Source organism: Balaenoptera physalus (genome assembly GCF_965194825.1).
Source record: "Balaenoptera physalus genome assembly, chromosome: X".
NCBI classification, from domain to species: Eukaryota; Metazoa; Chordata; class Mammalia; order Artiodactyla; family Balaenopteridae; genus Balaenoptera; species Balaenoptera physalus.
The window spans coordinates 130,497,399-130,510,028 of NC_138903.1; the positions used below are offsets into that span (position 1 = coordinate 130,497,399).

A 12,630-nucleotide genomic window follows, 5' to 3' on the forward strand; every position below is an offset into this window, starting at 1 on the left:
CACAGGCAAAGGGTGGGGGCTATGAAAGTGAAAGTGCATACCCAAACGCAGAACTCGTGTTCCTGGAGATCCACAACATTCACGTGATGAGAGAGTCGCTGCGAAAACTGAAGGAGATCGCGTACCCGGCCATCGACGAGGCGCGGTGGCTGTCCAACGTGGACGGGACGCACTGGCTGGAGTACATTCGGGTACTTGACGTGCTTTCTGCTTAAGATTTCTCTGCAGCTGGGCCATAAAGCTGTCTGGCTGTCTGGCTGTCTATCTGGGTGGTTTCTTAGCCTTGCAAATGAGTGCATCTTTGCTGTGTACTTGGGCTTTCATAGTTTCCATGGGCAGCATCCAAACTGTGGTCTTTGTTGGGGGGGCTTTTGTGACATAACAGAAAGCGATAATGCTTGCCTCAGATCAGGTTTTTAAAGTACTTTGTGGCCCTTTGATAAAGGACCCTATTTACTACTGTAGTTTTTTCTTAGTGTAAGTTTCTCTTTTTTCCCTCTGGTTACTAACGTTTCCTAGTGATTCTTAAATTGATTGCATTCTTGTTTGGTTCATTGACCTGAACTTCCAGTGTTCTCCACAGAATTCTTTTTGTTGTAACAGAAATTAAATGTAGCCTGGTTTAATGTGCCTTCTTTTCTGAAGATGCTTCTTGCTGGGGCAGTAAGAATTGCTGATAAAATAGAATCTGGGAAAACCTCGGTGGTGGTGCACTGCAGCGACGGTTGGGACCGAACATCCCAGCTGACGTCTCTGGCCATGCTGATGTTGGACAGTTATTACCGCACCGTTAAAGGATTCGAGGCTCTCATAGAAAAGGAGTGGATAAGCTTTGGACATAGGTTTGCACTGGTAAGTTGAGACAGTGAGGTGCACGCTTCATTATTTTGCTATATCCTATGCATGTTCGTATCACATATCACACACACACACACACAGGAGACGGCTTTGTGCTCTGTGTGAGACCTGAATCGCCATAAGAGAATGCCATGGACCTCAGCATTGTATGTTCCTGGCATGGCAATCTTTTTTATTTCCCATGTAGGTATGCCTTTATTTTTGTAAAGAATTAAGGTGAAATTCATATAACATAGAATTAACCATTTTAAAGTATATAGTTCCACGGCATTTGGTGCAATCAGTGTTGTGCAACCACCATCTCTATCTAGTTCCAAAACATTTCATCACCCCCGAGAGGACACCCTGTACACATTAAGTAGTCACGCCTCATTCCCCTCTTCCCACCAGCCCCTGACAACCACTAATGTGCTTTCCATCTCCCTGAACTTGCCTACTCTAGATAACTGACATAAGTGGACTCATACAATATTTGTCTTGCTGTGACAGGCTTATTTCACTAAGCACAATGTTTTCAAGGTTTATGCATGTCATAGAACCTATCAAATTTTATCAGTAATTCCTTTTCATGGCTGAGTGGTATTCCATTGTGTGGATATACTGCATTTTGTTTATCCATTAACCTGTTGGTGGACACTTGGGTTATTTCCATCTGCTGGTGATTGTGAATAATGCTGCTGTGAACGTTGGTGTACAAGATTTTGCCATACAAAGTACCATAAGACTGGGTGGCTTAAACAACAGAAGTTTATTGTCTCATCATTCTGGAGGCTGGAAGTCCAAGATCAAGGTTCTGGCAGGGTTGGTTTCTCCTGATGGCTCTCTCCTTGGCTTGCAGACGGCTGCCTTCTTCCTGTGTCCTCACGTGGCCTTTCCTCTGTGCACACACATCCCTGGTGTCTCTCTGTGTCCAGACTTCCTCTTCTCATAAGAACATGAGTCAGACTGGAACAGCCTCATTTCAACTTAGGGCCTTTAAGGATTTGATTCTCTCCCAATGCAGTCACATTCTGAGGTACTGAGGGTTAGGACTTCAACAGTGCTGGACACACGGTGGTGCTCAGTTACGTGTATCCTCCAGTTTTAATCTTCTAGTGACCTTGCGAGGCAGCTGCTACCATGGATAGATGGGGTAACTGAGTATGAGCTATCTGCCAAGGTCACCCAGCTATTGAGGGTACAGCCAACCTTCAGTCAGGGGTTTCAAGCCTGCAGTCACTCACCTGCTGGGTCCGTCGACTATTCCTTCCCTCGAGTTTCTGTGGATGAGCTCCTACCTGAAGCCAATTTCTGTCCTTGCCCACCTGTCCCGTCATCCGGCTCACGGGCGGTTCCTGCCTCCATCCCCCCTCTCCCCTTGATCGCTTCCATTGATAGAAACGTGCTGTTACTTATCCCACCCTAAAACCCAACCCTCTTGACTGTACTTCCCCCTCCAGGTGTCACCCTGAACATCTGCTCCCCACTACAACAAATCTGCTCAAAACTAGTCTGTTCTGGCTCTCACTGTTTCTCTCCTTCTGGTCTCTCTTGAACCCACTTCAGCCAGGCTTCCTCCTCACTCCCCCGCACCTTCGCCCTGCCACTGCTCTTGTCACAGTCACCAATGGCTGCCACTCTGCCAGGTGCTTCTCCTATTTGGCCTGAGCATTTGATACTGGTCATTGCTCCCTTCTTCTGCAAACACTTTCTTCTCTTGGCTTCTAGGTGGCTACAACCTTCTGAATTTCCTCCTACCTTCTGGTCCTCCCTCTCTCCCCAACTTCTTTTTTTTTTAACACCTTTATTGTTCATCATTGTTTGTTTGCTCTTTAGTTCTTCTAGGTCCTTGTTAAACGTTTCTTGTATTTTCTCCATTCTATTTCCAAGATTTGGGATCGTCTTTACTATCATTACTCTGAATTCTTTTTCAGGTAGGCTGCCTATTTCCTCTTCATTTGTTTGGTCTGGTGGGTTTTTACCTTGCTCCTTCATCTGCTATGTATTTCTCTGTCTTCTCATTTTGTTTAACTTACTGTGTTTGGGGTCTCCTTTCTGCAGGCTGCAGGTTCGTAGTTCCCGTTGTTTTTGGTGTCTGCCCCCAGTGGCTGAGGTTGCTTCAGGGGCTTGTGTAGGCTTCCTGGTGGAGGGAACTGTGACTGTGTTCTGGTGGATGAGGCTGGATCTTGTCTTTCTGGAGGGTAGGACCGCGTCCGGTGGTGTGTTTTGGGGTGTCTGTGAACTTACTATGATTTTAGGCAGCCTCTCTGCTAATGGGTGGGGCTGTGTTCCTGTCTTGCTAGTTGTTTGGCATGGGGCGTCCAGCACTGGAGCTTGCTGGTCCTTGAGTGGAGCTGGGTCTTACCATTGAGATAGAGACCTCTGGGAGACCTCTCGCCGATTGATATTACATGGGGCCAGGAGGTCTCTGGTAGTCCAAAGTCCTGAACTCGGCTCTCCCACCTCAGAGGCCCAGTCCTGACAGCCAGCCAGAGCACCAAGACCCTGTCAGCCACACGGCTCAGAAGAAAAGGGAGAAAAAAAAGAAAGAAAAAAATTTAAAAATCAAAAAAAATAAAATTTAAAAAACTATTAAAATAAAAAAATTTTTTTAAGTAATAAAAAAAAGAAGAGAGCAGCCAAACCAATAAACAGATCCACCAATGATATCAAGTGCTAAAAACTATACTAAGATAAACATAAAAATCAGGAACAAGTCAGTTGCATACAGCAAACCCCAAGTCTACAGTTGCTCCCAAAGTCCACCGCCTCAATTTTGGGATGATTCGTTGTCTATTCAGGTATTCCACAGATGCAGGGTACATCAAACTGACTGTGGGGATTTAATCCACTGCTCCTGAGGCTTCACTCTCCCCAACTTCTTAATGTTGGGGTGCCCTAGGGCTCAGTCCTCACATCGTTTCTTTTCTTTCTGTATGTTTCATCCCTTACTGATCTCAGCCAGTCCCACGATTTTAAATGCATGTATTTCAAATCTGTCATCTCCTCCCCATTGCCACTGGGTCCCCCTTAGTTCAGGCCTGGCCAGCTCCCTTGGAACTATTATGGCAGTCTCCCTGTCCCCTTCCAACCCCCTGTCCCCACTGTAGCAGATGGGGCGTTACATAAAGCAGATCTGGTGCCGACTCTCCTCAGCACAAACCCCTCCGAGCCTGCCCACGGCCTACTGGGTTGTGGGCAAACTCCTCAGCGCCACGTTTGGGGCCCTTGGTGATCTGGCCCTGGCCCACCTTTCCAGCCTCATCTCACCTCTCTCGCCTTGCCTCAACCGTGCCCTGCTACTTACGGCACCCCTGGTGGCCACCACCAACCACCCCCTCCCCCCCCGAGCCTCCCCACTGCTTCTCATAGAATCTCTCCCTGGCCAGCCAGAAGCAAGTTCCTCCTGGTCCTTCAAGTTCTATCTCAAATAAGACCTCCTCCATGACTGTGACTCGTGACTTTCCCGCCTAGCTTCCTCCTCTAGACCATCCTGGGATGGCTGCTTGTTCCTTTGCAGCCCCACCATACGCATCTCAGACTGGGAAGCCCCGGTGCACTTTATCGCCTCTGTTATTTACAGGTCTTCTCCTGCGACTAAACCACAAGTGAATTATTCATTGAGCCCAGATGCTGGGTCTCATGTGTCTTGGCACCCCAGGTTCCTAGCCAGGGGCCTGGCCTCCACTGGACCCCATGAAACCACCTGAAATCCTGAGGGTTGGGGTGGGGGACGCCTTGCACGCACCGTAAGAGTTCAGTGCGTGTCTATTAAAAGAAAGAATGAATCTTAAATTGTAAACTGTCAGTGCAAAACTTGCCCTGGTGCCTGAAATACTGAGGAGCAGGTTCCACACATTATTTTATAAAGAAGTACAGAGGTAATGCAGTGCACGCGGCCGCTCGGAAAACAGTATGGCAGTGCCTCAGAAAATCAAACAGAGAGCTGCCATGTGATCCAGCAACCCTGCTTCTGAGTATGCACCCCAAAGAAGTGAAAACAGAGACTCAAACGCTTATTTGCACACCCATGTTCATAGCAGCATGATTCACGGTAGCCCAAAGTTGGAAGTAACCCAGTGTCCATCAACAGATGAATGGTTAAATAGATTGTGGTCTATCCGTACAGTGGAATGTTATTCAGCTTTCAGAGGGAAGAAAATTCTGACACCTGCTACAACACGGATGAATTAAGAGGACATTATGCTAAATGAAAGAAGCCAGTTGCAAAAGGACAAATAAACTGCATGATTCCACGTGTATGAAGTATCTAGAGCAGTCAAATCTGTAGAGACAAAGGAGGATGAGGGGGGCCAGGGGCTGGGGGAGGGGAATAGGGAGTTACTCTTTCAGTTTGGGAAGTTCTAGAGACGGATGCTGGTGATGGTTGTACAACAGTGTGAATGTACTTAATGCCACTGAACTGTACACTTAAAATGGTTATGATGGTAAATTTGATGTGTATATTTCACTACAATTAAAAATTTTTTTAAAAAAGAAGGCAGTATACTGTTCCTTTGAGGTGTTCATGTTGACTTGGTCATTTCTTTCTTTTTCTGTCTTTCTTGGTGGCGATTTCATAGGCCCAGTATTTCTCGATCTTCCTGTGTAGTGATCGCCTTGTATGTTCATAACTTTCTTTTTCAGCCTTTTGCTTAGTCATCAAATTACTTGAAGTTTCTGTTAGAATGCTCACTCCTGAGCTGTTTTTAACTTGATATTTTCAGTGTTTTTGTCAGTCCTGTTTATGTGTTTGAAATTATCTTTTACCTTTTAATGTGAATCTATTAACATCTTGTAAAATATCAAAAGGTATGATATACAATACTGGATATCAGTTATGTCTTAAAACTGGAAAAAAAACCTGGAGATACAATCCCGGACTGTCTTGAAGACTCCCCATTACCATTTCAACAGTGAGGCTTTGAGGTTCTCTGAGTCATGCAGAATTGGCTAAAACTTGTAGATTGTTAATTGCTGTTTTGATTCTCAGACTTCCTGACATTTCTGGAAAATGGGGGAAAAAAACTACACTTGTGGAGAAAACGGCAGTCGTCACGTGCTTTGTGAGCTGCTAATTGCTGGTCCCACGTTGACACTGAGCACCCGGAGTGGTGGCTGGGGTGGACTGAAAAGTTGGCTGGCCTTTTGCTTATAACTTCTCGATCTCGACTGTATTAAAGGGAAGTTATGAAACAATCAACATGTAAAAACAGTACACTGAAATTTTGTTTCCTAAGAGTAATGGCAGTCGGTTCAACGCAATGAACGTTTTTGAGTGCCTTTTATGTGCCGGGAATTCTGTTAGGCCTTGGGACATATAAATGAGACATGCTTCTTGCCACCAGGCAATTTAAAGTGACCTTGAGAGGACCACGGCACACATTAAAATGTTTAACCTCCTGATTGTTTTCAGCGAGTGGGCCATGGCAATGACAACCATGCAGATGCTGACCGATCCCCTATATTTCTTCAGTTTATTGACTGTGTTTGGCAAATGACGAGACAGGTGAGAGATTTCAAGTCTATTTCTGACCTTTATAGTCTGATCCAAACATATCTTAAAGTTGAAGACAAACTTTAATTTCAGGTTCGTTCAAAGTGAAGATGTGTGTGTTAAATATGACCCCTTCTGTCATTTAACTCAGTTTGATTCTAATTACTTAGAAATATAAGCAGAAAATTGGAAACAACCAACTTCACACCAAAAGGTGCTTTTCTCCTGCCCCTCAGTCCTTCTCTTTCTTTCACTTGCCCTCTCTCTGTCAGGGCAAGCAAGCACAGCCCGCTGCTGGGCAGGTGCTGGAAGACTCCCAGGTGTTAGAAATGGGGATGTGACTGAACAAAGGGGATGGAGACCAGGGAATCCAGGACCCTCTACGCCTCGCCCCAGGCCACAGCCCCTCCCACCCCAAGGTGAGGAGGAAAAGGACTGTCCCAGGACCAGTGGGAGATAGGAAGCTGCTGAGCGTCTTGTCATTCCTTACCCGGCAGTGCATGGGGCCCTGGTAAGCCAGGTGGCCACGCAGGGGTCTCCCTGCCCTAAGCCAGTCGGCCCGATGGTCAGCAGGCCAGAAGGCATGTGCTGTTTCTTCCCTCATCTCCAGCGTCGAAACCTGAGTTTGGGGTCTTACCCTCATGATAGGACATTGTGCCGTACAAATGGACCTGGAATCAGCCAGAGAGCAAGCCAGAGTGCCGGAGGGAGCCAGAGGGACAGAGACAGGAGGGAAACCGAAATAGAGGCAGAGATACAGTGAGAGGGACAGAGGCGAGGGAGAGGGAGAAAGAGCAAGCAAAGTACGGAGCCCTTTCCAGAGTGCCTGCTTGGGTGGGATTGTGGGGAAGAGAGGATAGAAGAGCATGGCCTGGGCTCTCTCCTTCCTGTTGACCTGGAGGTCTGGCCTTGACCGCTTCAGGCACATGAAGGGGACCATATCATATTAAAGATGCGCCTGCTTGGGCCCTGCCCCTGGAGACCCTTCTTCCTGTGGGCCTGGGGAGAGGCCCAGGTGTGTGTAGTTCTTAAAAGCTCCCCAGGTGGTTCTGATATGAACATGAGCTACAGGACAAGTGATCCAGACAAGTGGTTCCCAGTGCAGTCCTGGGGCCAGTAGCCTCAGCCTCCCCGGAACTGAGAGATGCAGATTCTCAGGCCCCGCCCCAGACCTGCTGACCCTGGATGGGGGGCAGCACTCTGTTTCACAAGCCCTCCAGGGATTCTGCTCTACTGGGGCACTGCTTAAACTTCACTGTGCACACAAATCCCCTGGGGATCTTGTCAAAATGCAGTTCTGATTCATGGGTCTGGGGCAGAGCCTGAGAGTCTGCATTTCTAACAAGCTCCCAGGCTGTGCTACTGGTCCACAGAGCACACTGGGGTAGCAAGGATCATGAGAGGATAGACAGATATACCTTCAGAAATTAGAAAAAAAGTGGGGTGGCGTGGGGTTCTAAGCAGCCAAAGTCGATTTCACAGAGTCCTCAGGCCCTCCCTTACAACTTACTCGTACTTTTAGACCCAGCTTCCCCAAGCTGATTGGGCTCTTGCATCATCTGAGCGCTAGTTCACGGCTGATTCAAAGCAGCCAGTTAGGTAGAGGGGTGGGAGGTAGAGGAGGGGCGGTCTCAGCGGCAGGCACCCGATGGTATGAGTACTCGCAGTTTGTACTGATTTCCAAGCCCGTAACAAAGTTAAATGATGGTTACATTCAGGTTAAGACAAGAAGGTATGAAATACATTTCAGAAAAATTACTTAAAAAGGCTGAACACAGAAAATAATTCTGATGCTTCTGAAGGGATAAGCACCATTTTTGTGGACGTGAAGTAGCTTATTCCTCCCAAATGCCCAAAGAGTGTGTGTGTGTGTGTGTGTGTGTGTGTGTGTGTGTGTGTGTGTGTGTGTGTGTGTGTGTGTGTGTGTGTAGCATCTTCAAACTGACTTCCATTCTTCATATTGCTTAGTGCCTATTTTCATGTCTAATTTATATAATTTTTGTAATGTTTACTGGATTTTTAAGAAAGAAAATGAGGGGTTTGGGTTAGAAGATTTCAGATGCCTCTTACAAGCTTTAAGATTCTGTCCATGAAATGTGTATAATTAATTTCTTTTAAAATACCATTGTTAATGCATTAGAAGGAGACACACCAGTAATCAGTCTAACTATGAATTAAGTTACAAGTGAATGAGATATGTAGCTTGTCAGAAAAGATGCATTAATGTGACAAGATTAACTTATTTTTAGGTTTCCTACTGCTAAATCAAATAAGCTAAGTCAGTGTAACGTTGTTAGACATCTCAATGAAATGAACTAGTCTGTGTGCACAAATTGATATCAAAGGAACTGAGGGAAAAAGTCATTGAAGGACTTCAGAGGAGAGTCTCAAAGACATTCTGCAATAACCTCAGTTTAACAGACTTTTTACCCTTTTGGATCGGTTTAATAGTTGATGTTTTTGTCCATCAATAGGTGCAGAATTTCATTATGGATTTCTATGGGGTTTTTGAGACCACACTTTTTACAGTATATGGTATAGTTTCAAGGAGAAAAGGCTAAAACAAACTGTGAATCACAGGGGCTTAATCTTTTATCTGTATCTAGCGGTTGCTAATTCCTCTGATGAAATGTTTCCTGAACTGAGTTTAACACTACAATGCCCTTCGGATGCGAATAGCAGTCCTGACCTAACATGAATAGATGGAGCCTTTGTGTCCCCGTGTTGTGGGTGCCAACCGGCTTGGGCTGAGCCTCGCCCACCCTGACCTCCCATACCTGCTACCCACCTGGCCAGAGTAAGGCTTGTAGTCAGTGGCGATACCCACCTCCACGGCCCGCCCAGCCAAGCTCCCAGATCCAGAATGCGGACTCAGGGTTAGGACTAAAGACTCATATGACTTCAAAAATATGTCAGTAGAAGCTTTGCTGTCCTGTTGATAAATGTATATTTTTAAACGTTTGAAAATGAAATACAGACCTTCCATTTCTATCCTTGATTTAATTGCTTCAGTATATATGTAACTGTTACACTTTTGCTTAAAATTCATAAATTTCTTGGTGCCAATAACTTATAAATAGAGCATGACTAAGCTGCACAGAAAAATACTAGAAAAAATTGACATAATGTACTTGGCCAGATTTAGTTGATTTAGTTCATCATTGATTTGGTTCATCTAAGAACACGATTAAAAAAAAAAAAAGTTTTGTGTTTCTCTGAGAGCAATCCTTAAAGGTAGAGAGAGGCAAATCTTAATCTAGGGCAGCTGAGCAGAATTCCTTAGGTTGGCTAATGTCATAGCCTGGTGAGGAAAATAACAATTTCAGATGGAGTTTGGACAGTCCTGAATTGACCATTGTTTCGAATTGAGAAGCTTGTCTCTGGTCTAGTAAAGTAATAAAGATAAGCTTAAAAAATAAACTTTCCATCAGTGACCCTGGTTGTCACTCTAGAGATGACAGAATTAGTTGTGACAGTGTGCAGACATCTCTGATTAGGGAATAGATCTTTAAAGTACGCTGATGCACAAAAATATGCTGGGTAGTTCTATTTGGCTTTGTTCTAATTGGCTTTGCTTCATTGAATAGGCGATGAGTATTTCACTATGTTTTTACATTAGAATTTTGGTACATGGTAGGCTCCCAGTGCACGCCTGCTGCTAGGATCACTATCATCATTTCCAGATCGTCTCTATCACGGCTACTAAATGTCAGCTACTGGCTAGAACGTCACGGCAATGGTAATTCTGTGCTGGAATTTTGCTAGCCCCATTAAGAATTACCTGAAACAGCAACTGAGAGGATCGTGTGGTTTTCCTCCTTATTCTGTTAATATAGCGAATTACAATAATAGTTTTGTTTTGTTTTTTTTGGTAACCTTGATCTTCAAATCTTAAACCAGCCTTGCATTCCTGAGACAAACCCCACTTGGTCATGCGGTGTTACCCCTTTTACATTATATATTGCCAGGTTCAGTGTGCTTACATACATATTGGTAAGAATCTGGGGATGTATGTCCATGGAGTTGTCTCTGTGGGAAGGTTTTTAATTTCGAGTTGTTTGTTTAATAGAAAAGGACTTTCTATTTCTTCTTCAGTCACTTACCTGGGAATCCCCCTCCCTTCTCCGTGACTCAGAATGTGCTTCCCCAAGGGAAGCTGGGACGGTAGTAGGACTTGTCTCATTGGTTTCCATTCTGAGCTGGGGTGGGGTGTGGTTATCCCAGTCCTGTGCTCCTGGCTGTTGCCAATGTCTACAAACAGCTGGGTCGTATATTTTGTCCAGCTCTCTAGTTGTTTCTGGCAGAAGGGTGAATGCAGGCTGTCTGTCATCGTGGCAAGAAGTGGAAGCCCCATAAGCTTTCTTAGGCACTGAAAAGTACAACGGTTTTTGTTGCTTCAGGTTGTTTCTCAGCCAGATCTATAAGCTTGGCCCGCAAACTAGAGACAATTAAGTTCTACATGGCCTCAGTTTTCCTTTTCATCTTTGGCTATATTCCAAGTTGTAGCTTAGCTGTCTTTCAAAAAAAAATTAGTACCAGTTTGTTTTAGAAATTGAACTTTAAAACTAAACCTTATTTCTCTCTCCATTTAAGTTTCCTTCAGCATTCGAGTTTAATGAACTATTCTTGATTACAATTTTGGATCACCTTTATAGCTGTCTCTTTGGGACTTTCTTGTGCAACTGTGAACAGCAGCGACTGAAAGAGGTAAGTGTATTATAGCCTCTGGCTTTCCTGATTGCTCGAGTGCCTTTCCCATTAAGTGCCACTGCAGAAGGGGGACTGAATGGAGAGGGGACTTGGGTCTCGCCCTGCTGCTGTCTGTAAATGGAGGGGTTGCACGAAATGCCCTCCCAGGGTTCACCAGCCCCAGCGCATGTGTCTAATCTTCCAGCTGAGTTGACGAAAGCCCCTTCCTTTACGGGTGCTGGGGCCCAGGGAGCCCACAGCTCCCTGAGGTCTCCAGGGTCAGGACTAGACTCTGGACCCCCTAATCTCCAAAATGCTATGATCCTGCTTGTCTGTCTCTGTGCTCTTGGGCAGAAGGGTACTGGGAGACCGTGGACAAGGAAGTCTGTAGATGAGCCCAAACCTCACCCGAGGTAGCAAGCTCAACTTTGTTTCCATCAAGCTGATAAAGGAGCAGTTACCAAGCTTCTCTGTTAGATTTACCTCTTCCTTTTCTCCTCACTTTGGGATAAAAGACAGAAATGATCAAAAGTGAGGAAGCATTGGGGGAAGGCAGCTTAAAGAGTGTCCTCTGGTTCATAGAAAAGGACTTCTGCCAGTGGGTTTAGTGTGCTAGAACATTTGAGAACTTAGGAGAAAACGGCAGGCCCCCAGAGCCCACCTCCCTCTCTCTCAGTGCACAGCTAGCCACTCCCTCACCCCATGCCCTCTCTGGTTCTCCCCCACCTCGCTGGCCTTCCCTGCTCAGTCTCTTTCCTTTTAACCCATCTCTAAACTTGGAGTCGCCCGGGCCCGGGTCCTTTTCTTGTTCTGTCTCTAGGTAACTTCATCTGTCTTGGGGATCCAAATGCTGTTTTCCTCTTCCTCCCCCACCCTTTTGCATCCCACTCAGTGGCACCTCTGCCCATCTAGCTGCTAAGGCCACATACATACATAGGGGCCATCTTCAATCCCTCCCTCGCCCTCACCTCAGCTGCCATGTTCAGTCCCTCAGTGAGTACTGCCAGCCCTGTCCCCAGGATGGATTTGTAATCTGGCCACCCCTCACTACTCCGCCACGACAAGCCTAGTTGAAGCCTACCCAGCCCGCAGTCTCGCATCTGGAACTAAGGCAGCTGCCCAGAAACGAGCATTTCTGACCTCCAGGGAATCCAAGCATAGCGACCAGGGCAGCGCTCCCAAACTTCAGACCGGTCACGTGCCTCTCCTCTGCTTGAAACCTCCCTGTGGCTTCCCACTGTGATCAGGGTCAAGTCCACATTCCTGAGGGCCCAGTGTAATGGGGCCCTGTTAACCTCCTAATGAAGAAAAAGAATTTAAATGAGTGAATTTTATGGTATGTGACTTATCTCAATAAAGCTATTTTTAAAGAAAACGTCAACAGAACAATATGATTCATATGTAGAATTTAAATCCTTGTGGTCTTATCTTTTTTTTAAATCAAAATGTACTCTAAAAAATCAGCTCTCTTGAGATGTAATTTACATACCATACAATTAACCCTTTTAAAGTGGACTGTTCAGTGGTTTTTAATATATTCAGGGTGCAACCATCACCACCATCTAATTTCTTAAAATTCTCATCACCCCAAAAAGAAATCCCATACC

The 12,630-nt window shown here is 45.6% G+C and overlaps 1 protein-coding gene across 15 annotated transcripts in view; it reads left to right on the forward strand.

Moving 5' to 3' along the window:
- Positions 1-12,630, forward strand: part of MTMR1 (myotubularin related protein 1) — a 67,469-nt gene that overhangs the window by 45,101 nt on the left and 9,738 nt on the right. For 14 of the 15 annotated variants that reach the window (XR_014258610.1, XR_014258611.1, XM_082445764.1 and 11 more), the window contains 4 exons: positions 6-191; positions 646-852; positions 6,254-6,346; positions 10,928-11,041. Coding sequence is in view for 13 of the 15 variants with exons in the window: in XM_082445764.1 (XP_082301890.1) it covers positions 6-191; positions 646-852; positions 6,254-6,346; positions 10,928-11,041 (600 nt within the window). In the remaining 2 variants the exon portion in view is untranslated. The remainder of the gene's footprint in view (positions 1-5; positions 192-645; positions 853-6,253; positions 6,347-10,927; positions 11,042-12,630) is intronic. The other variant, XM_082445765.1, reaches the window with a different exon arrangement.